The sequence below is a fragment of the Salvelinus sp. IW2-2015 genome, linkage group LG36 (genome assembly GCF_002910315.2).
Source record: "Salvelinus sp. IW2-2015 linkage group LG36, ASM291031v2, whole genome shotgun sequence".
Taxonomy (NCBI): domain Eukaryota; kingdom Metazoa; phylum Chordata; class Actinopteri; order Salmoniformes; family Salmonidae; genus Salvelinus; species Salvelinus sp. IW2-2015.
Window position 1 is genome coordinate 33,743,933 of NC_036875.1, and position 25,350 is coordinate 33,769,282.

At 41.0% G+C, this 25,350-nt stretch overlaps 1 protein-coding gene across 1 annotated transcript in view; it reads left to right on the top strand.

The window, feature by feature from the left end:
- The window catches only part of LOC111959502 (nebulin), a 96,419-nt gene that overhangs the window by 27,795 nt on the left and 43,274 nt on the right, over positions 1-25,350 (top strand). The window contains 72 exon segments of the mRNA XM_070437765.1: positions 419-625; positions 731-835; positions 1,026-1,133; positions 2,816-3,127; positions 3,233-3,439; positions 3,550-3,654; positions 3,818-3,925; positions 4,128-4,319; positions 4,321-4,394; positions 4,605-4,812; positions 4,912-4,998; positions 5,090-5,233; positions 5,320-5,361; positions 5,363-5,557; positions 5,560-5,631; positions 5,718-5,921; positions 6,119-6,155; positions 6,158-6,221; positions 6,416-6,486; positions 6,489-6,523; positions 6,653-6,776; positions 6,779-6,963; positions 7,052-7,252; positions 7,448-7,490; positions 7,493-7,510; positions 7,513-7,550; positions 7,740-7,787; positions 7,790-7,849; positions 7,982-8,009; positions 8,012-8,128; positions 8,131-8,225; positions 8,227-8,292; positions 8,381-8,584; positions 8,785-8,803; positions 8,806-8,888; positions 9,070-9,174; positions 9,306-9,344; positions 9,346-9,532; positions 9,535-9,617; positions 9,703-9,733; positions 9,736-9,905; positions 10,104-10,208; positions 10,324-10,431; positions 10,547-10,624; positions 10,626-10,642; positions 10,644-10,851; positions 11,007-11,210; positions 12,793-12,897; positions 14,631-14,738; positions 15,034-15,345; positions 15,478-15,681; positions 15,880-15,984; positions 16,146-16,253; positions 16,387-16,698; positions 16,835-17,038; positions 17,185-17,289; positions 17,524-17,631; positions 17,721-18,032; positions 18,181-18,384; positions 18,585-18,689; positions 18,923-19,030; positions 19,131-19,442; positions 20,219-20,323; positions 20,548-20,646; positions 20,845-20,946; positions 21,185-21,292; positions 21,571-21,882; positions 22,857-22,961; positions 23,118-23,222; positions 23,644-23,748; positions 23,943-24,050; positions 24,455-24,565. Coding sequence (XP_070293866.1) covers positions 419-625; positions 731-835; positions 1,026-1,133; positions 2,816-3,127; positions 3,233-3,439; positions 3,550-3,654; positions 3,818-3,925; positions 4,128-4,319; positions 4,321-4,394; positions 4,605-4,812; positions 4,912-4,998; positions 5,090-5,233; positions 5,320-5,361; positions 5,363-5,557; positions 5,560-5,631; positions 5,718-5,921; positions 6,119-6,155; positions 6,158-6,221; positions 6,416-6,486; positions 6,489-6,523; positions 6,653-6,776; positions 6,779-6,963; positions 7,052-7,252; positions 7,448-7,490; positions 7,493-7,510; positions 7,513-7,550; positions 7,740-7,787; positions 7,790-7,849; positions 7,982-8,009; positions 8,012-8,128; positions 8,131-8,225; positions 8,227-8,292; positions 8,381-8,584; positions 8,785-8,803; positions 8,806-8,888; positions 9,070-9,174; positions 9,306-9,344; positions 9,346-9,532; positions 9,535-9,617; positions 9,703-9,733; positions 9,736-9,905; positions 10,104-10,208; positions 10,324-10,431; positions 10,547-10,624; positions 10,626-10,642; positions 10,644-10,851; positions 11,007-11,210; positions 12,793-12,897; positions 14,631-14,738; positions 15,034-15,345; positions 15,478-15,681; positions 15,880-15,984; positions 16,146-16,253; positions 16,387-16,698; positions 16,835-17,038; positions 17,185-17,289; positions 17,524-17,631; positions 17,721-18,032; positions 18,181-18,384; positions 18,585-18,689; positions 18,923-19,030; positions 19,131-19,442; positions 20,219-20,323; positions 20,548-20,646; positions 20,845-20,946; positions 21,185-21,292; positions 21,571-21,882; positions 22,857-22,961; positions 23,118-23,222; positions 23,644-23,748; positions 23,943-24,050; positions 24,455-24,565 — 9,213 coding nt within the window.

The following is a 25,350-nucleotide window of genomic DNA, read 5'->3' on the forward strand; positions in this document are numbered from 1 at the left end:
CCGATGATACCCCCGGACAGGGCCAAACAGGAAGGATATAACCTCAACCATTTGCCTAAGCACAGCCCCCACACCACTAGAGGGATATCTTCAACCACCAACTTACCATCCTGAGACAAGGCCGAGTATAGCCCACAAAGATCTCCGCCACGGCACAACCCAAGGGGGGGCTATATCTGTCCTGATATCTGTCCTGTCCTGATACCTGTCCTTATACCTGTCCTGATACCTACATGTCCTGTCCTGATACCTACCCTGATATCTGTCCTGATATCTGTCCCCTCCTGATACCTGTCCTTATACCTGTCCAGTCCTTATACCTGTCCTGATACCTACATGTCCTGTCCTGATACCTGCCCTGATACCTGTTCTAATACCTGTTGTGATACATTTCCTGTTTCCCTGTGTGTCTCTACAGAACGCCTACAAGTCCGACTACAACAACATGTACAAGGGTACTGGCTGGGTTCCTATTGGCTCTATGCAGGTGGAGTTGGCTAAGACAGCCATGGCAGCCCGAGATGAGCAAGGCTACCGTGTGCACCCCAGCACCCTGAAGTTCACCAGTCTGACTGGCCAGATGAACATGGCCCTTGCCATGACCAACACCAAGCTACTTGATGATGTAAGAAAAAACTACTTTGTTTATCGTTTATTAGGATCAAATGTGAGTATTTATTCCCTAATATGGATGTTGAATGTGATTACCTGGTTCTGTCTCTCTTTGAAGGCTTCATACAGAGCATCTGGCGAGAAGTTCAAGCACACCTACAACCTGCCTGCAGACAGCCCCCAGTTCCTCCAGGCCAAGTGCAATGCTCAGACCATGAGCGAGGTCAGTACACACACACACTCACACAACCACACACATACATACACTCACACACGCATACATACACTCACACACACAAACAAACACACAAACACAGACACACAGTCTCAATTTCTCTTACATTTTAAAGATGTGCAAGTACAAGTTTTGCGATGTTTGACTGTGTTTGACTGGTTTCTTTGTTTTCTCCTAGTCTCACTACAAGCACAAGTGGGTGGAAGATATTGCCAAAGGATACGACATGAGACCAGATGCTATCTCTGTCATCCATGCTAAGCACGGCAGACATATTGCCAGTGATGTAAGGACACAATAAACCCGTTTTTCTAAAGTGATCTACCTGGATTCCTCCTATCGGAATTAAACACATCGAAATAGAATGAATACAACGGACAAATCATTAATGTTATTTTTTTAACCTTTATTTAACTAGGCAAATCAATTAAAAACAAAGTCTTATTTACAATGACAGTCTACCAAAAGGGAAAAAGGCATCTTGTGGTGACCGGTGTTTGGATAAAAAAATAAGAATGTAGGACAAAACACACATCAAGCATTCTTCTTACCGAACCACATGGCCTTTGTTTTAGAGGTGTTCAGAACAAGGATAAGGGCAGAGAGAGGTAGTGAGAGAGGTAGTTAGCAAACCAGGCCTAAGACCCCTCAGAGACACCAATACTCCTTAACCGGCCCACAAGAATGGAATGGTCTACTGTATCAAAAGCTTTGGCCAAGTCAATAAAAATAGCAGCACAACATTGCTTAGAATCAAGAGCAGTGGTGACATCCTTCAGGACCTTTAAGGTTGCAGTGACACATCCATAACCTAAGTGGAAACCAGATTGCACACCAGAGAGAATACTACAGACATCAAGAAAGACAGTCAGTTGATGATTCACATGTTTTTCCAACACTTTTGATTAACTGGGCGAGATAGAAATAGGCCTGTAACAGTTAGGATCAGCTTGATCTCCCCCTTTAAATAAAGGATGTACCGTGGCTGCCTTCCAAGCACTGGGAACCTCCCGAGAGAGGAGAGACAGGTTAAAAGGTCAGAGATAGGCTCGGCGAAGATAAGGGCTGCAACCTTAAAGAAGAAAGGATCTAAACCATCTGACCCAGATGTTTTTTTGGGGGTCAAGTTTAAGGAGCTCCTTTAGCACCTCAGACTCAGTGACTTCCTGCAGGGAGAAACTTTGTAGCGGGGCAGGGGGAAAAGAGGGAGAAGCACCAGGGCTAGTCACATTAGAAGGACTGGGAGATGAGGACGGGCAAGGAGGCATGGCTGAGTCAAATAGGAATTCTGACTTAATGAAGTGGTGATTAAAGAGCTCAGCCATACGCTCCTTGTCAGTAACAAACACATCATCAACATTAACGGACATGGGCAGCTGTGAGGAGGAGGGTTTACATTTACATTCTAGTAATTTAGCAGAAGCTCTTATCCATAGCGACTTACAGTAGTGAGTGCATACATTTTCATACTCGTCTCCAGGTCTTATTCTCCAGATCTTTCAAAGTTTTCCAGAACTTCTTGGGGTTAGACGCACAGAGAGAGAACTGCTTCTTAAAGTAACTAACTTTGGCCATCCGTATAGCATGAGTTCACTTATTTCTCATTTTCCTGAACGAGAGCCAGTCAGCCTGACTATTTGAGTACCAAGCCTTTTGCCAAATGATGTTCTTGATGTGGAGTAACTCTGCCAGATCACGGGCGAACCAGGGCTGAACCTGTTTTTAATTCTCATTTTCTTTATGGGGGAGTGCTTGTTAACAATACCTCTGACTTGAATAGGGACTCCTGTTCTATTCATTGTATTTATATGCATTTAATCCTATCCGCTAGGCAAAATCCAGATAGATCACTTTTGAAAAACTGGGCCCAGGAGGACAGAAAGAGCTATACAGTATGTAGTCCACATTAATGTTGCTACGTCCAATAGTATCGGATTGTCTGATTATTCTTTTACTTCTACCTTTCAGATCCAGTACAAGAAAGACTATGTGAAGGGAAAGGGCAAACAAATCGGCTGCCGCAATCTTCAGGATGACCCCTTGCTGGTGCACTACATGGATGTGGCCAGGTTGCAGAGTGACAAGAACTACAAGAAGGACTACCACAAGTCAAAGCTGAAGTTCCACTCTCCAGTTGACATGATGAGTCTTGAACATGCTAAGCACGCCTCCACAGTGCAGACCTTTGCTGGCTACAGGAAGATCCAGCACCACTACACTCTTACCGCTGACTCCATGAACCTTGTGTTGGCTCGCACCATGAATGCCAGTTCCAGTGACGTGAGTACTGTTCATGTGACTTCGGCCTAGTGCTAGGGGTGTTTTCTGTTAACACGCTTGTGGGTGTCAAATACTTCATTCATTTGTGTTTGGTTCATTCCCCAGTATGAGTACAAGTCTGACTGGAACAACTATGTGAAAGGAACGGGATGGATTCCTATTGGCTCATTGCCGGTGGAACTTGCAAAGGTTGGCGGGGACATCCAGAGTGAACATAAGTACCGTACACACCCCTCTAAATTCCAGTTCAAGAAGCTGATGGACTCTATGGACATTGTCCTGGCCACTGACAACAACAAGATCATGAACAAGGTACATGATAATGCCATATTTGAAATTAAAAACACATAGTTTTAAACGTGATGTTTTCTCATTTGTCCTAATGTTATAATTGATCTGTGTTTGTACCAATGATATTGCAGCAAGAATACACCAAACAATGGCACAAGGACAAGCTCACAGTCCATGTGATGCCAGATGCCCCTGAGATTGTCCTGGCCAAGGCTAATGCTATCAACATGAGTCAGGTAAGGCTACCTTTTTCAAACATGTAGGTTACCCTCAAAATATTCCTCTTTGTAATGCATCATGCTTTTGCAATATAACTTTGAAATATCTCTTGGAATTTGAATTATTTAGCAAATGTTATTTTTGGTCATATTTTAATAAATTGTTTCTCCTCCATTCCAGAAAACCTACAAAGCAGGCCTGGCGAAGATGTATAAGAATGGTTACGACTTGAAGGTTGATGCCATAGCCATTCAGGCTGCCAAGCAGGGCACCAAAATCGCCAGTGACGTGAGTGACTCAGACCAGCAATCTAAGGCTTTAAAACCATTTTACAATCTGCTCCAACCTCTGTATGTATGCATGTGTATCAGAGGTGTTGGGATAAAGCAGAAGTAGAATTTCCATTGGACCTTGTATACTATAAAGTAATCTTCATCAAAGCTAAATATTCGTCCTGGGAATAATAAACTGTTGTTGTTTATTTACGCAGTACAAGTACAAGCTGAGTCACCGAATGAATAGGGGAAAACAAATCGGCTGCCGCAATCTTCAGGACGACCCCTTACTGGTGCACTACATGGAGGTGGCCAGGTTGCAGAGTGACAAGAACTACAAGAAGGACTACCACAAGTCAAAGCTGAAGTTCCACTCTCCAGTTGACATGATGAGTGTTGTACATGCCGAAGCATGCCTCCACAGTGCAGACCTTTGCTGGCTACAGGAAGATCCAGCACCACTACACTGTGCTGCTGATGCCATGAACGTGGAGTTGGTAAGCAGATGCAGACGATCGCCAGTGATGTAAGTATTATTTGACTCATAATACTAAAAAACAAACAGAACAACAATGTTTTTGTATACAATACATTTTTTCTCTCAATTATTAACCATTCCCAGATTCTGAGCTGTTAAGACACATCTAAATCTGTGAGAAAAGTTTGGTTATGTTATCACCTTTTACTTGCAGAATTTTGTACAAAAGTGACTATGAGACAAGCGTCAAAGGCACAGGATGGATTCCCATTGGTTCTCTGGATGTAGAGAGAGCCAAAACAGCTGGCCTGATTGGCAGTGAGCAACTGTACCGCCAACACCCCAGCAGCTTTAAGTTTACCAAGGACATGCACTCCATGGACGTCGTCCTGGCCAATGCTAACAATGCAATCATGAACAAGGTATCTACTGTATCTACTGAATGTCTATACACATATTGTCAACTGTATATATTATAATGTATACAATACAAATACCTGGTAATACATCAAAACAATAAGAAGTATATCTGTCTTATAGCAAACGACGTTGACGCCTGGAATAAGGATAAGACCTCTGTCCACATCATGCCAGACTCAATGGAGGTGGTGTTGGCCAGACCAACAAGATCAACTCCAGTGCTGTAAGTCATACCTTCCACACCTCATTGTAGTGTTCATTTAGGCTGCATTGTCCTAGTTAATTCAAACATGTTTTTTTATTCCTCCTGTACAGACACTATATAAGCTTGCCAATGAACAGGACAAGAAGAAGGGTTATGACCTGCGCAACGATGCTATTGCAATCCTGGCAGCCAAACAGGGCACATCCATTGCTAGCGATGTAAGTGAAAAACTGTCATTTGAATAAATGATGTGTGAACTTCAGCATTTGAATGAAACCTAACTATCTCAATTTAATTTATTTAGTTCAAATACAGGGCTGGCTACCGTAAGCAGGTTGGCCACCACAATTGGAGCCCGCTGTGTCGAGGAAGACCCTCTGCTCATGCTGGCTATTAACTCAGCCAAGATTGCCAGTGATGCTCTGTACAAGAAGGACTTCCATCAGTCCAAGACCAAGTTCCATCTCCCATTGGACATGATGGCCTTTGAGTTGGCCAAGAAGAACCAGATCCAGGTCAACCATGCCAAAAATGAACTCGACTGCACAACTGGACCTGTCTGCCAGACTCCACTGATGTTGTCCATGCCAGACATGTCTATGACATAGCGAGTGATGTAAGTATGAATTAACTAGATCATGTTTTCCAGTGTAACTGTCTTTATTCCATCCATTTTGACCATTGTGGTATTGTTGTGTCTAGGCTGTGTATAAGGCTGATCTAAAGAGCCTGCAAGGTATCGGATGGGTTCCCATCGGCTCACTTGATGTTGAGAAGGCAAAGAAAGCCGCCGAGGTCCTGAGTGAGAAGCTGTATCGTCAGCACCCAAGCAACTTCAAGTTCACCAGCTCAGTTCAAGACATTGGAATGGTTTTGGCTAAACAAAATAATGATAATGCCAACAAGGTATTTGACTAACTGCTATATCTTTATTCATCATTTGCCTTAAATGTTTCCCCTGGTAGATTGATATTCAAAAAATGATTCCATCATTTAAACCTGATTTAAGGTAATCTGATCTCCCCTACTTTGGATTATATTTCAGCCATTTAAATGAATAGGCACTTCACGCTGTTAGTTTGAACTTGAAACTCATATTGCAGCAAGCTTACACTGAGGCGTGGGAGAAGGACAAGTCAAGAACCACATTATGCCAGATGCGATGGACATTGTTTTGGCCAATGCAAACAAGTCCAATACAGTTGGGTAAGTAACTGATTGCACAAAGGTAACCATCTTGATGAATGTAAACATTTGTAAAAAAAATATATATATAAAATTTAAAAACGTATTGTTTTTGTTAGTTTTCATGTAAGTGTGTTGTGACTTTGTAAATGCACTTTAAATAATTTGTGATTTGATTTTAAATACCCATGTCTATGTTTTTTTTTCTCATACAGAACCAATACAGGAAAAGCAATGGTAGAGGATAAGAAGAAGGGCTATGATTTGCGCAATGATGCCATTGCTGTCACGCAGCCAAGCACGGCAGAGGACATTACAGTGATGTAAGTTCATTGAACATCTATCCATCATAGCGATTCCATTTCTTTACTATTTCATGACACAATATATCAAATGTACGTTTGTAAAATAAAGACAATCCTCAACACTGCCATTTCATATGCCTTCTGTAGCACAAGTACAAGACTGGCTACCGTAAGCAGGTTGGCCACCACATTGGAGCCCGCTGTGTCGAGGAAGACCCTCTGCTCATGCTGGCTATTAACTCAGCCAAGATTGCCAGTGATGCTCTGTACAAGAAGACTTCCATCAGTCCAAGACCAAGTTCCATCTTCCATTGGACATGATGGCCTTTGAGTTGGCCAAGAAGAACCAGATCCAGGTCAACCATGCCAAATATGTAACTCGACTGCACAACTGGACCTGTCTGCCAGACTCCACTGATGTTGTCCATGCCAGACCTGTCTATGACATAGCGAGTGATGTAAGTATGAATTAACTAGATCATGTTTTTCCATGTGTAACTGTCTTTATTCCATCCATTTTGACCATTGTGGTATTGTTGTGTCTAGGCTGTGTATAAGGCTGATCTAAAGAGCCTGCAAGGTATCGGATGGTTCCCATCGGCTCACTTGATTGAGAAGGCAAAGAAAGCCGCCGAGGTCCTGAGTGAGAAGCTGTATCGTCAGCACCCAAGCAACTTCAAGTTCACCAGCTCAGTTCAAGACATTGAATGGTTTTGGCTAAAACAAAATAATGATAATGCCAACAAGGTAATTGACTAACTGGTATATCTTTATTAATATTTTCCTTTGAATGTTTCCTCTGGTAGATTATATTCAAATATATTCCATCATTTAAACCTGCTTTAAAGTAATCTGATCTCCCCTACTTTGGAATATATTTCAGCCATGCTCATGAATAGGCACTTCACGCTGTTAGTTTGAACTTGAAACTCATTATTGCAGCAAGCTTACACTGAGGCGTGGGAGAAGGACAAGACCAAGAACCACATATGCCAGATGCGATGGAACTGTTTTGGCCAATGCGAACAAGTCCAACTACAGTTGGGTAAGTAACTGATTGCACAAAGGTAACCATCTTGATGAATGTAAACATTTGTTTAAAAAAATATTGAAAAAACGTATTGTTTTTGTTTAGTTTTTCATGTGAAGTGTGTTGTGACTTTGTTAAATGCACTTTAAATAATTTGTGATTTGATTTTAAATACCCATGTCTATGGTTTTTTTTCTCATACAGAACCAATACAGGAAAGCAATGGTAGAGGATAAGAAGAAGGGCTATGATTGTTTCGCAATGATGCCATGTCTGTCATCGCAGCCAAGCACGGCAGGGAAATTATCAGTGATGTAAGTTCATTGAACATCTATCCATCATAAGCGATTCCATTTCTTTACTATTTCATGACACAATATATCAAATGTACGTTTGTAAAATAAAGACAATCCTCAACACTGCCATTTCATATTTGCCTTCTGTAGCACAAGTACAAGACTGGCTACCGTAAGCAGGTGGCCACCACATTGGAGCCCGCTGTGTCGAGGAAGACCCTCTGCTCATGCTGGCTATTAACTCAGCCAAGATTGCCAGTGATGCTCTGTACAAGAAGGACTTCCATCAGTCCAACACAAGTTCCATCTCCCATTGGACATGATGGCCTTTGAGTTGGCCAAGAAGAACCAGATCCAGGTCAACCATGCCAAATATGTAACTCGACTGCACAACTCGGACCTGTCTGCCAGACTCCACTGATGTTGTCCATGCCAGACATGTCTATGACATAGCGAGTGATGTAAGTATGAATTAACTAGATCATGTTTTTTCCAGTGTAACTGTCTTTATTCCATCCATTTTGACCATTGTGGTATTGTTGTGTCTAGGCTGTGTATAAGGCTGATCTAAAGAGCCTGCAAGGTATCGGATGGGTTCCCATCGGCTCGCTTGATGTTGAGAAGGCAAAGAAAGCCGCCGAGGTCCTGAGTGAGAAGCTGTATCGTCAGCACCCAAGCAACTTCAAGTTCACCAGCTCAGTTCAAGACATTGGAATGGTTTTGGCTAAACAAAATAATGATAATGCCAACAAGGTATTTGACTAACTGTCTATATCTTTATTAATATTTTTCCTTTGAATGTCTCCTCTGGTAGATTATATTCAAATAATGATTCCATCATTTAAACCTGCTTTAAGGTAATCTGATCTCCCCTACTTTGGAATATATTTCAGCCATTTAAATGAATAGGCACTTCACGCTGTTAGTTTGAACTTGAAACTCATTTTATGCAGCAAGCTTACACTGAGGCGTGGAGAAGGACAAGACCAAGAACCACATTATGCCAGATGCGATGGACATTGTTTTGGCCAATGCAAACAAGTCCAACTACAGTTGGGTAAGTAACTGATTGCACAAAGGTAACCATCTTGATGAATGCAAACATTTGTAAAAAAAATATATACTTATTGTTTTTTTTAGTTTTTCATGTGAAGTGTGTTGTGACTTTGTTAAATGCACTTTAATAAATTTGTGATTTGATTTTAAATACCCATGTCTATGTTTTTTTTCTCATACAGAACCAATACAGGAAAGCAATGGTAGAGGATAAGAAGAAGGGCTTGATTTGCGCAATGATGCCATTCTGTCATCGCAGCCAAGCACGCAGGGAAATTATCAGTGATGTAAGTTCATTGAACATCTATCCATCATGAGCGATTCCATTTCTTTACTATTTCATGACACAATATATCAAATGTACGTTTGTAAAATAAGACAATCCTCAACACTGCCATTTCATATTTGCCTTCTGTAGCACAAGTACAAGACTGGCTACCGTAAGCAGGTTGGCCACCCACATTGGAGCCCGCTGTGTCGAGGAAGACCCTCTTCTCATGCTGGCTATTAACTCAGCCAAGATTGCCGATGATGTTCTGTACAAGAAGGACTTCCATCAGTCCAAGACCAAGTTCCATCTCCCAGTGGACATGATGGCCTTTGAGTTGGCCAAGAAGAACCAGATCCAGGTCAACCATGCCAAATATGTAACCGACTGCACAACTGGACCTGTCTGCCAGACTCCACTGATGTTGTCCATGCCAGACATGTCTATGACATAGCGAGTGATGTAAGTATGAATTAACTAGATCATGTTTTTCCAGTGTAACTGTTTTATTCCATCCATTTTGACCATTGTGTATTGTTGTGTCTAGGCTGTGTATAAGGCTGATCTAAAGAGCCTGCAAGTATCGGATGGGTTCCCATCGGCTCACTTGATGTTGAGAAGGCAAAGAAAGCCGCCGAGGTCCTGAGTGAGAAGCTGTATCGTCAGCACCCAAGCAACTTCAAGTTCACCAGCTCAGTTCAAGACATTGGAATGGTTTTGGCTAAACAAAATAATGATAATGCCAACAAGGTATTTGACTAACTGGTATATCTTTATTAATATTTTTCCTTTGAATGTTTCCTCTGGTAGATTATATTCAAATAATGATTCCATCATTTAAACCTGATTTAAGGTAATCTGATCTCCCCTACTTTGGATTATATTTCAGCCATTTATATGAATAGGCACTTCACGCTGTTAGTTTGAACTTGAAACTCATTATTGCAGCAAGCTTACACTGAGGCGTGGGAGAAGGACAAGACCAAGAACCACATTATGCCAGATGCGATGGACATTGTTTTGGCCAATGCAAACAAGTCCAACTACAGTTGGGTAAGTAACTGATTGCACAAAGGTAACCATCTTGATGAATGCAAACATTCAAAACTAAAACTTATTGTGAGATATACAATAACATCTTATGGATGTTATTTTCTTCTTCATACAGAACCAATACAGGAAAGCAATGGGAGAGGATAAGAAGAAGGGCTATGATTTGCGCAATGATGCCATTGCTGTCATCGCAGCCAAGCACGGCAGGGAAATTATCAGTGATGTAAGTATTTATTTTGTTATCACATGTTATCACAAAGGAATTAACTATATCAATACTCTCTTTACCTTTAATTTACTGAAATCCCCACTACATGCAACCTTTTTGGTTCGTGTAGCACAAGTACAAGTCTGGCTACCGCAAGCAAATTGGCCACCACATTGGAGCCCGCTGCGTCGAGGATGACCCTCTGCTCCGTGCTGGCTCTGAACTCAGGCCAGTGATGCTCTGTACAAGAAGGACTTCCATCAGTCCAAGACCAAGTTCCATCTTCCATTGGACATGATGGCCTTTGAGTTGGCCAAGAAGAACCAGATCCAGGTCAACCATGCCAAATATGTAACTCGACTGCACAACTGGACCTGTCTGCCAGACTCCAGTGATGTCGTTCATGCCAGACATGTCTATGACATAGCAAGTGAGGTATGTTTCAAAAGTTCTGTATTATTTTCAATTCCAAGACCTCTTTCCTGGCACATTTTTAATCATATTGTTAATGAAACATCCAGGACTAGTCAAACCCAGTGATAAAAGGTTAGAGATGGCAACAGGTAATGGGTGTATGCTATCCCTCTTAGGCGGTGTACAGGGCTGACATGAAGTGGCTCAGGGGAATTGGATGGGTCCCCACTGGCTCACTTGATGTGGAAAAAGCCAAGAAGGCCGGCGAGATCTTGAGTGAGAAGAAATACCGCCAGCACCCCAGCACTCTGGACTTCAAAAGCCCCCTCGACAGCATGGATATCGTTCTGGCCAAAAATAACGGCCAGATCATGAACAAGGTAAACTTATTCCAGCTAACGACGCAGTTTCCTGTTACACCAGAATTCAAAACAATAACATAGATTTAAACATTTTTATGGAGCTGCAGAAATAACAAGGTCCACCTCAACATCAAGCCTGATACCCTATCTAATAAATAGATAATTACACTGAACAAAATATAAACGCAACATGTAAAGTGTTGGTCCCATGTTCCACTAGCAGAAATTTACCATTCACACAAAACCTTATATCTCTCAAATTTTGTGCCCAAATTTGTTTACATTCCTGTTAGTGAGCATTTCTCCTTTGCCAAGATAATCCATCCACCTGACAGGTGTGGCATATCAACAAGCTGATTAAACAGCATGAACATTACACAGGGCACCTTGTGCTGGGGTCAATAATGACCACTCTAAAATGTGCAGTTTTGTCAATTGACATGCTGATTGCAGGAATGTCCACCAGAGCTGTTGCCAGATAATTTAATGTTAATTCTCTATCATTTCTCTACCGCCTCCAACTTCGTTTTAGAGAATATGGCAGTACGTCCAACCGGCCTCACAACCGCAGATCATGTGTAACCACGACAGTCCAGAACCTCCACATCCAGCTTCTTCACCTGCGGGATGGTCTGAGATAAGCCACCTAGACAGCTGATGATACTATGGGTTCGCACAACCGAAGAATTTCTGCACAAATTGTCAGAAACCATCTCAGGGAAGCTCATCTCGTCATCCTCACCAGGGTCTTGACCTGACTGCAGTACAGCGTTGTAACTGACTTCAGTGGGCAAATGCTCACCTTCGATGGCCACTGGCACGCTGGAGAAGTGTGCTCATCTTGGATGAACGAACACAATTGCATTTTCTCGATTGCAATTTGAATGCACAAAGATGCCGTGACGAGATCCTGAGGCCCATTGTTGTGCCGTTCATCCACTGCCATCACCTCATGTTTCAGCATGATAATGCACGGCCCATGTTACAAGGATCTGTAAACAATTCCTGGAAGCTGAAAATGTCCCAGTTCTTCCATGGCCTGCATACTCACTAGACATGTCACCCATTGAGCATGTTTGGGATGCTCTGGATCGACGTGTTCCAGTTTCCGCCAATATCCAGCAACTTCGCTCAGCCATTGAAGGGGAGTGGGACAACATTCCAAAAGGCCACAATCAACAGCCTGATTGACTCTATGCGTTGGAGATGTGCCGCGCTGCATGAGGCAAATGGGCTTCACACCAGATACTGACTGGTTTTCTGATCCATGCCCCTACCTTTTTTGTAAGGTATCTGTGACCAAAGGTTGCATATCTGTGTTCCCAGTCATGTGAAATCCATAGATTAGGGCCTAATGAATGTATTTAAATGTACTGATTTCCTTATATGAACCGTAACTCAGTAAAATCTTAGAAATTGTTGCTATTTTTTTCAGTGTAATACATAGATGCTTTCTTAACTATGTCTGTCACTCAGACTTACATTTCCGTTAGCTTTTCTTAAGTGTCTGTGAGTCTGAGAAAAGTGCAAAATAATGACATGTATTATTGTTATTATTATTATTTTCTTATAACATAGCAATGTTTATCTCATATTTCAGCGGCAGTATGTTGAACAATGGGATGCAGATAAGATTAAAATCCACGTCGGCAATGAGCTTCCAGAACTTGTGCTGGCCAAGGCCAATGCGATCACCATGAGCAATGTAAGTCCTCCTTACTTTACCTCGAGCTGTTTTCATTCACTCAAGTTGATCTAGTTTTATTTATATCTCTATAGCTATATCTATATATCTATATCTCTTTATTTATATATCTATATATCTTTATATCTCTCTATATATCTTTATCTATATATCTCTTTATGTCTATATATCTATATCTCTTTATATACAGTTGAAGTCAGAAGTTTACAAACACTTAGGTTGGAGTCATTAAAAATCGTTTTTCAACCACTCCACAAATTTCTTGTTAACAAACTATAGTTTAGGCAAGTCGGTTAGGACATCTACTTTGTGCATGACACAAGTCATTTTTCCAACAATTGTTTACAAACAGATTATTTCACTTATAATTCACTGTATCACAATTCTAGTGGGTCAGAAGTTTACATTCACTAAGTTGACTGTGCCTTTAAACAGCTTGAAAATTCCAGAAAATGATGTCATGGCTTTAGAAGCTTCTGATAGGCTAATTGACATAATTTGAGTCAATTGGAGGTGTACCTGTGGATGTATTTCAAGGCCTACCTTCAAACTCAGTGCCTCTTTGCTTGACATCATGGGAAAATCAAAAGAAATCAGCCAAGACCTCAGAAAAATTGTAGACCTCCACAAGTCTGTACAATAGTACGCAAGTATAAACAGCATGGGACCACGCAGCAGTCATACCGCTCAGGAAGGAGACGCGTTCTGTCTCCTAGAGATGAACGTACTTTGGTGCGAAAAGTGCAAATCAATCCCAGAACAACAGCAAAGGACCTTGTGAAGATGCTGGAGGAAACAGGTACAAAAGTATCTATATCCACAGTAAAACGAGTCCTATATCGACATAACCTGAAAGGCCGCTCAGCAAGGAAGAAGCCACTGCTCCAAAACCGCCATAAAGAAAGCCAGACAACGGTTTGCAACTGCACATGGGGACAAAGATCGTACTTTTTGGAGAAATGTCCTCTGGTCTGATGAAACAAAAATAGAACTGTTTAGCCATAATGACTATCGTTATGTTTGGAGGAAAAAGGGGGAGGCTTGCAAGCCTATATCTATATCTCTATATAGTATATCTATATATCTATATATTTATATCTATATCTCTATAGCTATATCTTTATATCTATATATATATATATATATATATATATATCAATATAGTATATCTCTATATATATTTATATATCTATCTCTATATCTGAATATCTATATAGCTATATATTTATCTATATCTCTATATAGTAGATCTATATTTGTGTATAGTATATCTATCTCTGTATAGTATATCTATATATCTATGTCTTTATATCTCTATTTCTATATCTATATAGCTGTATCTTTATATCTCTATATAGTATATCTATATCTCTATATATTATATATATCTCTACATAGTATATCTATATCTCTATATAGTATATTTATATCTCTGTATAGAATATCTATATCTCTATACAGTATATCTTTATCTCTATATATCTATATCTTTATAATTCTATCTCTGTATCTCTATATAGTATATCTATATCTCTACATAGTATATATATATCTCTATATAGTATATTTATATCTCCATATAGTTATCTATATCTCTATATATCTGTCTTTGTATCTCTATATCTTTATATCTCTATCTCGTTATCTCTCTATATCTCTATATGTCTCTCAAGCTCTTCAATGTTTTGCGACTCAGTTTTTTAAACGCTTGTTCCTTCTCCTTTTTTTTACAGAAACTGTACAAACAAGGATTTGATGAAACCATCAAGAAGGGTTATTACCTTCCTGTCGATGCTATCTCTGTCAAGGCTGCCAAGCATGGTAGAGAGATTATCAGCGATGTGAGTACTGTATTTTTGTCCCCCTTTATTCATTTTTTTTCTCCAAAGCCTCAAGCTAAATTATCAGTGGTGTAAATGTCATTTTTAGAACATTTTCCCAATTATTATAGTCCTAAAGTCCTATACTAATGACAATTTCTGAATTGAATTCCTGAATCAATTCCTGAATCAGTTCCTGAAAAGTGAATAAATCAGGCATAAATACACTTGGAATGTCTTTGATTTATAAGGAAAGAATGTTCAATCAGTTCATCCTTGTCTGACTGAAGTCAAATTCTCTTCTGATCTATTTCAGTACAAGTACAAGGCTGGCTACAGCAAGCAGGTTGGCCACCACATTGGAGCCCGCTGTGTCGAGGAAGACCCTCTGCTCATGCTGGCTATTAACTCAGCCAAGATTGCCAGTGATGTTCTGTACAAGAAGGACTTCCATCAGTCCAAGACCAAGTTCCATCTCCCATTGGACATGATGGCCTTTGAGTTGTGCAAGAAGAACCAGATCCAAGTCAACGACTTCAACTACAGAACTCACCTGCACAACTGGACCTGTCTGCCAGACTCCACTGATGTCGTCCACGCAAGGAAAGTCTACGATCTGCACAGTGAGGTAAGCTCCTTCTCAATATACTATATCAAATGCTTTATTTCTTTTCCATGACCCACTTCCACGTTTTTTAAAATATCTACAGTAAGTGTATTTGTTTGGTGGGTTGGTTAATTGATGCTCTCCACAACCCAGGCTGTCTACCGTGCTGACATGGAGTACATTAGAGGTACTGGCTGGGTCCCCATTGGCTCTCTGGATGTGTTGAAAGCTAAGAAAGCTGCAGAGATTCTGAGCGATCGCCTCTACAAGCAGAAACCAGATTCTCTTAAATACACCACCGACATGCACTCCATGCCTATGGTGCTGGCCAAGGCTAATGCTGAGATCATAAACAAGGTTGGTGAAATGTTCAATACATAGATGCTTTTGTAACAATGTTTATCACTCAGTCTATCGCTTTAGATGGTCAATCTTGCATTTCTGGTAGCTATTTTCAAGGTCCTTGGGTCTGACAAATGCACAATTAATATCCCATGTAATATTACCTTATTCCTATTTTCTTATAACATAATCATATTTTTTCTCCTATTTCAGGGCAACTATGTTGCACAATGGGATGCTGATAAGATCAAAATCCACGTCGGCAATGAGCTTCCAGAACTTGTGCTGGCCAAGGCCAATGCGATCAACAATAGCAACGTAAGCTCCCTCTTGCTTCCTTCACTACAGACATTACTATATTACACATTCAATAAATGTTGTGTAACCTAAGACTTCCTCTGAAGCTCTAGTAAAGTTCTAGTGATTCTTAATAATGTGTTGGCTCTGTTTCTAAGCTGTGTCCCTATATACCTTTTCAGAAACTCTACAAAGCTGAATTAGAGGAGTTGTACAAGAAGGGCTATAACCTGAAAAGCGATTGCATCGCCATCAAAGCTGCCAAGCATGGTAGAGAGATCATAAGTGACGTGAGTGCTGGATATTTTCCATCTTTTTTTCACATTATTTGAAAAATGTCGAGAGTTGATGCAAATATATTATCATCATGTATGTGATGTTGATTTAAAGTACAAGTGTATATACATTTTTGCTTCCGTTTAGGTCAAGTACAAGGCTGGCTACAGTGAGCAGGTTGGCCACCACATTGGAGCCCGCTGCGTCGAGGAAGACCCTCTGATCATGCTGGCTCTGAACTCAGCCAAGATTGCCAGTGATGCTCTGTACAAGAAGGACTTCCATCAGTCCAAGACCAAGTTCCACCTCCCAGTGGACATGCTGACCATTGAATTGGCCAAGAAATGCCAGACGCAGGTCAATGACTTCAACTACAGAACTCGCCTGCACAACTGGACCTGTCTGCCAGACTCCAGTGATGTCGTCCAGGCCAGGAAGGTCTACGCTTTGCATAGTGACGTAAGTAGATTATGATCACTCATTACGGTTATGAGGGTAGGCCTCACCTATCATTTCAGGACAAGACAAACATTATACCTTCGAAATGTATTTCTTACCAAATTGTTTTCCCTCTGCTGCTCCCATATAAATCCAGGCTGTGTACAGGGCTGATTTGGAATGGCTCAGAGGCACTGGCTGGGTCCCTATTGGCTCGATCGACGTTGAGAAAGCCAAGAAGGCCGCCGAGATCCTGAGCGAGAGGAAATATCGCGAGCACCCAAGCAATTTCAAATTTACCGCCACAACCGACGACATGCCTTATGCTTTGGCTACGGCCAATGCCCAGATAATGGACAAGGTAATATGCTTCTTTCTAGAGTGGAGGGAGATTGAACTCAGGTATTCATACTGTACATTCAGATTCACAGGATGCAGAGACTAATATTAAAAATAGTGAGATACATTATTTTCTTATAACATTGCCGTTGTTTTCTTATGTTTCAGCGCCAGTACGTTCAACAGTGGGAGGCTGATAAGGTCCAAATCCACGTCGGCAATGAGCTTCCAGAACTTGTGCTGGCCAAGGCCAACGCAATCACCCTAAGCAACGTAGGTCTTTCTTACTTTGCACGCCTTCAAGCTGTTTCCATTTACTCAAGTTGATGTAGTTTTATCTGTTTCTCTATAGCTATGTCTCTTTATATCTCTATATATCTAAAAAAATCTATATCTCTACATGATTTGACTCTCTCAAGCGCAATTTTTTTTTTGCATCATATTTTTAAGAAATTAATTACAGTACCTTCGAATGAGGGCACTAAATATATAATGGTGTTATTTCAGAAACTCTACCGTGAGGGATTTAACGAGATGATCGGACAGGGATATCACCTGGATAAGGATGCCATTGCTGTCCAACATGCCAAGAAGAGCAGAGAGATCATCAGTGATGTAAGTTTGTATATCCATCTCCTCTGAATGAGCATAGGCAGCCATCATAAAACACAACACAATACTTAGCTAGTCCTCTCTTTTTTCAGTACAAGTACAAGGCCGGCTTCCGCAATCAGTGTGGCCACCATATTGGAGCCCAATGCGTTGAGGATGACCCTCTGCTTGTGCTGGCCGCCAATGCAGCCAGGATCTCCAGTGATATTAACTACAAGAAGAACTTCCACCTTACCAAGACCAAGTTCAGCATTCCACTTGACATGATGTCCGTCGACTTGGCCAAGAAAAGCCAGTTCCAGATCCAAGAATTCACCTACAGAACTAAACTGCACAACTGGACCTGCATGCCAGACAACACTGATGTTGTCCGCGCCAGGAAGGTCTACTCTCTGCAAAGTGACGTAAGTACACAGAGAATCATGGTCCAATCCATTTTGGCTATCACTGGATCCTTACTCTACCTACCAACCATTGAAGTTCAAACAACTATTGCACTACTATCCCATAAGGAGTAATTACTTTACCTGAACCATGGTTCCTTCCTTCCAGGCGGTGTACAGGGCTGATCTGGAGTGGCTCAGAGGGTGTGGCTGGTTGCCCCAGGGTTCTGTGGATGTCATCAAGGCAAAAAATGCCCAAACTATTCTCAACGAAAGGCTGTACCGCCAGCCCCCCAGCTCTATCAAGTTCACCAGTGTTGTTGACTCTCCAGAGGTTGTCCTGTCGAAGCAGAACGCTGAGATCCTCAGTGATGTGAGTACTTGGCTTTTAGCCATTGAAGTGTCCTTCTATTGAAGTAGCCAAACCTGACCTGTTATCTTGGTCTCTTTGTAAAAAAGCATTTCTGGTAACTGCAGAGATAGACATTTTGTGAAATATAGATCTAGTCTGCGATAACAGTGGTTGGATTTATCATTAACTCTTTGATTGTGTGTGTTTGTTGCTTTTCACAGAGGAAATATAGAGAGGTTTGGGATACTGAGAAGACCAATATCCACCTGAACAATGATCTACCTTCTCTGGTGCTGTCCAAGGCTAATGCTATCGCCATCAGCAACGTAAGTCTGCTTRACTGAACGCTTTGCACACTGCCAAGGCACGTACTATGGATGTCTCCTTTGTTTTATTTATAGTATGTGCAATGAACAGATTCAGTCAACAACAATATAATGACATTAATTCAGATACACAAATAAAGAAACCTGTAGACATGTTTTGTTTATAATCACATAACAGTATGCCCAGATATTATTATTTGACTTACCAACTCAATAATCTTTCCATTTCACAGAAACTATACACTAAGGATTGGGATGCCGACAAGGCTAAGGGATACCACATCAAGGAGGACGCCATCGCTGTGCTGAAGGCCAGAAAATCTAGAGACATCATCAGCGACGTAAGAGAAAATGACTGAAGTCGGCGTCCATTTCATTTAGGTCACTTGATTCAATGGAGTCAGTGGAAATAACTCTCTGATCCTCCTTTTTTTCCCTCAGTACAAATACCACGAGGGCTACCGTAAGCAGGTTGGCCACCACATRGGAGCCCGCTGTGTCGAGGAAGACCCTCTGATCATGCTGGCTCTGAACTCAGCCAAGATTGCCAGTGATGCTCTGTACAAGAAGGACTTCAACAAGTCCAAGACCAAGTTCCACCTCCCAGTGGACATGCTGACCATTGAACTGGCCAAGAAATGCCAGGTCCAGGTTAACGACTTCAACTACAGAACTCACCTGCACAACTGGACCTGTCTGCCAGACTCCACTGATGTCGTCCAGGCCAGGAAAACCTATGATCTGCAGAGCGATGTGAGTTTTACCATATTTGGACACAAGAAAGAGTAGCTTCTGCTTTTACAACTGTTAATAGGGATCCTGTAGTGGGGTAATATTTTATATAAATGCATATTGTATACACCTCACATGCAACCCATAATAAGACTGCAACTAATATAATCAAAGTCTATTAAACTGAATATCTGACCCCATAAAGATGATTTAGCAATAAGCAAGAGACTATAGTTGAGTTACAATAATAGGCAATCAAGAAAGGTCTGAGAATGGAATTCTAAATGTGTTTTTAATTACTTTGTAAAATGAACAATACATTATACAAGGCATYCACTTAAGTTAAAAAAGCATTAACGAGCATTACAAGGTATATTCTAGGGATGATGAGAGAGAGAGAMGCATGATGTTATCACAACATAACCTCTGCTACCCAGAGGTGTGACAGAATGGGGGTTGGAGAGATAATGCAGAATTCCTAAGACAACACAAAGGAAATTCTTGCATACAGTGTAAAGAGTCACTTCGGGAGCTGGGCTGCTCTACAGTACTAATAAAATAAATACTAATAAATACTTCTCATCCCTTTTTTTTATCCCTGTATGAAATTGTAATTAGTTGGTTATGATAATATGTTGTACATGCTGTATTCGCCTCAAAGTATTTCAGGGACATCCTCACCCCATATATCTMTGTTGTTTTTAACCCTCTGTTCATTCATATTTGGGAAAGGCTATCAGTGTTTAGTGACACATTGACCCCTATGCCAATACAAACAKRCTGTTGTCTTTTCCCAGGCTGTGTACAAGGCTGATCTGGAGTGGCTGAGGGGATGTGGTTGGAACCCCCATGAGTCTGTGGAGGTCTTGAAAGTGAAACACGCCCAAGCAGTCCTGGCTGATGTAAGTCATTTAAAACATATAATATATGTAATAATAATTATATATATATATAGAATAATATGATAGTATAGTTATATAGTAATATATGCCTGCAAGCAAGTGTCTGTCATCTGCCTGATTTAAAAAAAATGTGTGGACTGAAACAGGTTAACATTTAATGACATGTATTGATGGTTGATTTGACTGTTGTTGTTGATGTAGACATTGTTGATGTTGTCTTGCAGAGAGGCTACCGTGTCAAATTGGATCAGCAGAAGTTCACAGCTCCTGTGGACAGAATCGACATGGTTTGCGCCAAGAACGCTGCAGATATCCTCAATGAGGTGGGTCGGGACATGGGACAATTCTGACATGTTATAACACATGAAAGAKTCACAATGTTTTTGGAACTTCTCACATTCTGTGGATAATAGGTATCACAACGAAGGAAAAAAACATTGGACTGTTGAAGCAACAAGAATAGTAGACATTAAGTACAATACTAATCAATTGCTTTTGTGTTATTTTTTGTTGTTGTGCAGGCTAATTACCGTGCACTGTGGCACACAGAGAAGACTAAGTACACGATCACAGACACCCCAGGACTGGCAACAGCAAGAGAAGTGGCCAAGAATCTCCATCCGGTAAGATACCTTTTCTTTCTTTACATCAGAGTTCTCAGACATTTGAAATGCTCAAAGTGCCTTTGTCAGTCTGAATAAAGCATCAAGAATAATGAAGGTAGAGGGGAATTCCACTTTCTATTTTGAAATAAATAAGAAAGAAAAACTGAAGAAAAGGCTCCTAATACATGTAGTGTAGTCACAAAATATTACCTTTACATTCTGTAATCTCCGTTTCTATCTATCTTCCTGTTCACAGAAACTATACACCAAGGACTGGGATAAGGTCAAAGCTACCGGCTTTTTCATGCCCGGAGATGCTGTTCCCATCAAGCAGTGCATCCACAACAATAAAGTCCAGAGTGACGTGAGTATCACAGTGTTTTCCTTTATTTAAACAGGTTGTCATTGATACTTATCTCATCTAAATCTAATGGAACAGTAGTGTCCGTTCACTCCCAATAAAGATAACATTGACTACATAATGTTCTTAGTATCCTGTGGAGTGTGTAAGGGACTCAACATATCCACTCTGTCAGTGCCGTTTTATTTCTAAATGCTTAGATCTCTATTGCAGTCTCTGTATGTATAAATAAATTGCACTCAGTAAGGCACACTTTGATACTTTACGTGTCTCTTTCACAGCACAAATACAAGGCAGAATATCGCAAGCAGGCTGGCCACCACATTGGAGCCCGCTGCGTCGAGGATGACCCTCTGCTCATGCTGGCTCTGAACTCAGCCAAGATTGCCAGTGATGCTCTGTATAAGAAGGACTTCAACAAGTCCAAGACCAAGTTCCATCTGCCAGTGGACATGTTGTCCTTTGAGCTGGCCAAAAAATGCCAGGTCCAGGTCAATGACAACCACTACAGGACCCGTCTACATAACTGGACCTGTCTGCCAGACTCCACTGATGTCACACAGGCCCGCAAAGCCTACGACCTTCAGAGTGACGTGAGTAGATAGATAGGCCTACCTGACACAACTTAACAATTACAGTATGTCCGTTATGCTTTAGGGCTTCCAGGATGCATATACACTGAGTGTACAAAACATTAGGAACACCTGCTCTTTCCATGACATAGACTGACCAGGTGAATCTGATCCCTTGTTGAGGTCACATGTTAAATCCACTTCAATCAGTGTAGATGAAGGGGAGGAGACAAGTTAAATAATCATTTTTAAGCCTTGAGACAATTGGGACATGGATTATGTATGTATGCCATTCAGAGGGTAAATGGGCATGACAAAGTATTAAAGTGCATTTGAGCAGGGTATGGTAGTAGGTGCCAGGTGCACTGGTTTGAGTGTGTCAAGAACTGCAACGCTGCTGGGTTTTTCACATGCAACATTTTCCATTGTGTATCAAGAATGGTCCACCACCCAAAGGCCATCCACCCAATTTGACACATTGGAGCATTGGAGTCAACATGGGCCAGCATCCCTGTTGAACGCTTCGACACCTTGTAGAGTTCATGCCTTGACGAATTGAGGCTGTTCTGAGGGCAAAAGGGGGTGCAACTCAATATTAGGAAGGTGTTCCTAATATTTTGTACTCTCAGTGTATATCTCTATCCCTCTCCCTCCACCCTCCCTCTCCCTCCCCTCCCCCCCTCCTCTCTCTACCTCCCCTCTCTTTCTCTCTCCCCCTCTCCTTTCTCTCACCCCCTCCTCCCCTTTCTCTCTCCACCCCTCTCCCCCTTTCTCTCTCCCCTCTCCCTCTCTCTCTACCCCCTCTCCCTCTCTCTCCCTCTCTCTCTCTACCTCTCCCCCCTCTCTCTTTCTCTCTCACTCTCTCGCTCTCTCCCCTCTCTCTCCCTCTCCCCTTCTCTATCTCCCCTCTCTTCCCCCTCTCTCTCCCACCACCCCCTTTTATACCTCATAGTAAAATAATTGTTTGTCTGACTCTGTCCTCTGTCTGTCTGCAGGTTGTCTACAAGGCTGATATGGAATGGCTCCGTGGATGTGGATGGGTTGCTGCCGATTGTGTCGATCACGTCAAAGTCAGAAATGCCCAGAAGATCATGAACGAGGTAGGTTCCTTTATCTGTATCCAAGCTGTTGGTATGGTTCTAGGTTTCATTGGGCACATTCTGCTCCTCACATATCAGTCATTAGTACTGTATGTGTTTGCTGTCCTTCAGTGAATTCTTACCATGTCTTTCTTTCTCTCAAATGTCTTTTTGCAGAGGCTTTACAAGAAGGATGCCAAAGACAACTTTGCCAAATACACACACATCGTGGATCGTCCTGAGCATATCCTGGCCACCATCAATGCTTTTAACCTCAGTGATGTGACTGAATTATTTTACTACTTTAGATTTGWTCTTAGCTAAGTTTACCAAAGTAAAACAACTACAGGGCCATGAAAAAGTATTTGACCCCTTTCTGAATTTCTCAATTTTTGCATATTTTTGATCTTGAATGTTATCAGATCTTCAACCAAAACATAATATTAGATAAATTGAACCTGTGTTTACAAATAACAAAAAAAGGGGGGCAAATACTTGATCATGACATTGTACATATATTCCCCTTTTTTGGATGCACATGTCCACTGTTTCAAAGTATTATTTGGAAGCAACCCTGGTAGGATAGAGTACCTCGTTCAGATAGCCTTTGACCCATACCTCAAGAAACATGTGAGGACATTGTGTTGAGCGGGATCCTTCAAATTGATCATAACCTGTGCCTATATGTCCTTCTGTTGTAAAGCTGAAATACAAGGAGACCTTCAACGCGGAGAAGGGCAAYTACATCGGCTCAGAGGACACACCCCAGCTGGCCCATAGCAGAGAGGTCGCCAAGGTCATCAGTGAGGTAAAGTACTCTACATCCATAGGACTTGGTCTTCACAGAAACACTTATCTGCATAAATGTCTAATTTTATATACAAAATATCATTTTAATAATGTAGATAATAATTAATACATTTTATTATTTCTATGTTATACAAAATAAATACATGTCTGAAACGATTTTTACATTGTGGATTGTTTTGTTGTCATTTGTAGAAATACTACAAACTGGCCTGGGATGAAAGCAAAGCTACTGGTTACCAGCTGGACGCTCATTACATCCCTGTAGTCGGAGCCAAGAAGACCAGGGAGATTGTCAGCGACGTGAGTCTAATTTATAGTCTCTTGACAACCAGCAATACAAATATCATGATTAACAGGAAAGAATATGATGATTATTACTATTAAATATACATAATTAAAGAGCAACTGACACGTGACTTTAGTACTACTAAATCTAATCAGAATAGTTGGTAATATATTGGATTTCTTTAAATGTGTTAAATGTGTGTCAGTTTGTCTTTAAACAATCTGATCATATCAATTAGTAACTGCTAGTGGTTGCATATGTTGCTGTGGCAACAGAAGCAGATGGAAAACATGTAAATATAGCAGAGATTGTTTGTCCACTGTGCTGTGCTATGTATACTTGCTGTATCAACAAAGCTCTTTGCTCCCTGCAATCGATGACGACATTCGTTTTTTTCTTTGAAACTGAAACCTTTCAGGCTAAGTACCATGACACCCATGAGAAGGCCAAGGGCCACTACCTGGCTGACACCCTGGTGGACTTCCCTGAGGTGATGCGCTGTGGAGAACAGGAGAAACAGAAGGGCCTGGTAAGATATTATACTGCTAGAATTCTGTAATATATCTACAGTATATCTAGTAAGATATACTACTGCTATAATACTATAGTACAGTATATCTACAGTCTGTCTAGTAAGATATAAWACTGCTATAATTATATAATATAGCTACAGTATATCTAGTAAGATATGATACTGCTATAATACTATAGTATATCTACAGTATATTTAATACATATAATAATGCTATAATACGATAGTATATCTACAGTCTATCTAGTAAGAAATAATACTGCTATAATTGTATAAAATATCTACAGTTTATCTATTAAGATATGATACTGCTATAAATCWAAAAAATCGAATCAAACTTTATTTGTCACATGCGCCGAATACAACAATTGTAGACCTTACCGTGAAATGCTTACTTAAAAGCGCTTAACCAACAGTGCAGTTCAAGAAGAGTTAAGAAAATATTTACCAAATAAACTAAAGTAAAAAGTAACACAATAAAATAACAATAACGAGGCTATATACAGGGGGTACCGGTACCGAGTCAGTGTGCGGGGGTACAGGTTAGTTGAGGTAATTTGTACATGTAGGTAGGGGTGAAGGGACTATGCATACATAATATACAGCGAGTTTCAGCAGTGTACAAAACAAATGGAGGGGGGGTCAATGTAAATAGTCCGGTGGCCATTTGATTAATTGTTCAGCAGTCTTATGGCTTGGGAGTAGAAGCTGTTAAGGAGCCTTTTGGTCCTAGACATGGTGCTCGGGTACCGCTTGTCGTGCGTTAGCAGAGAAAACAGTCT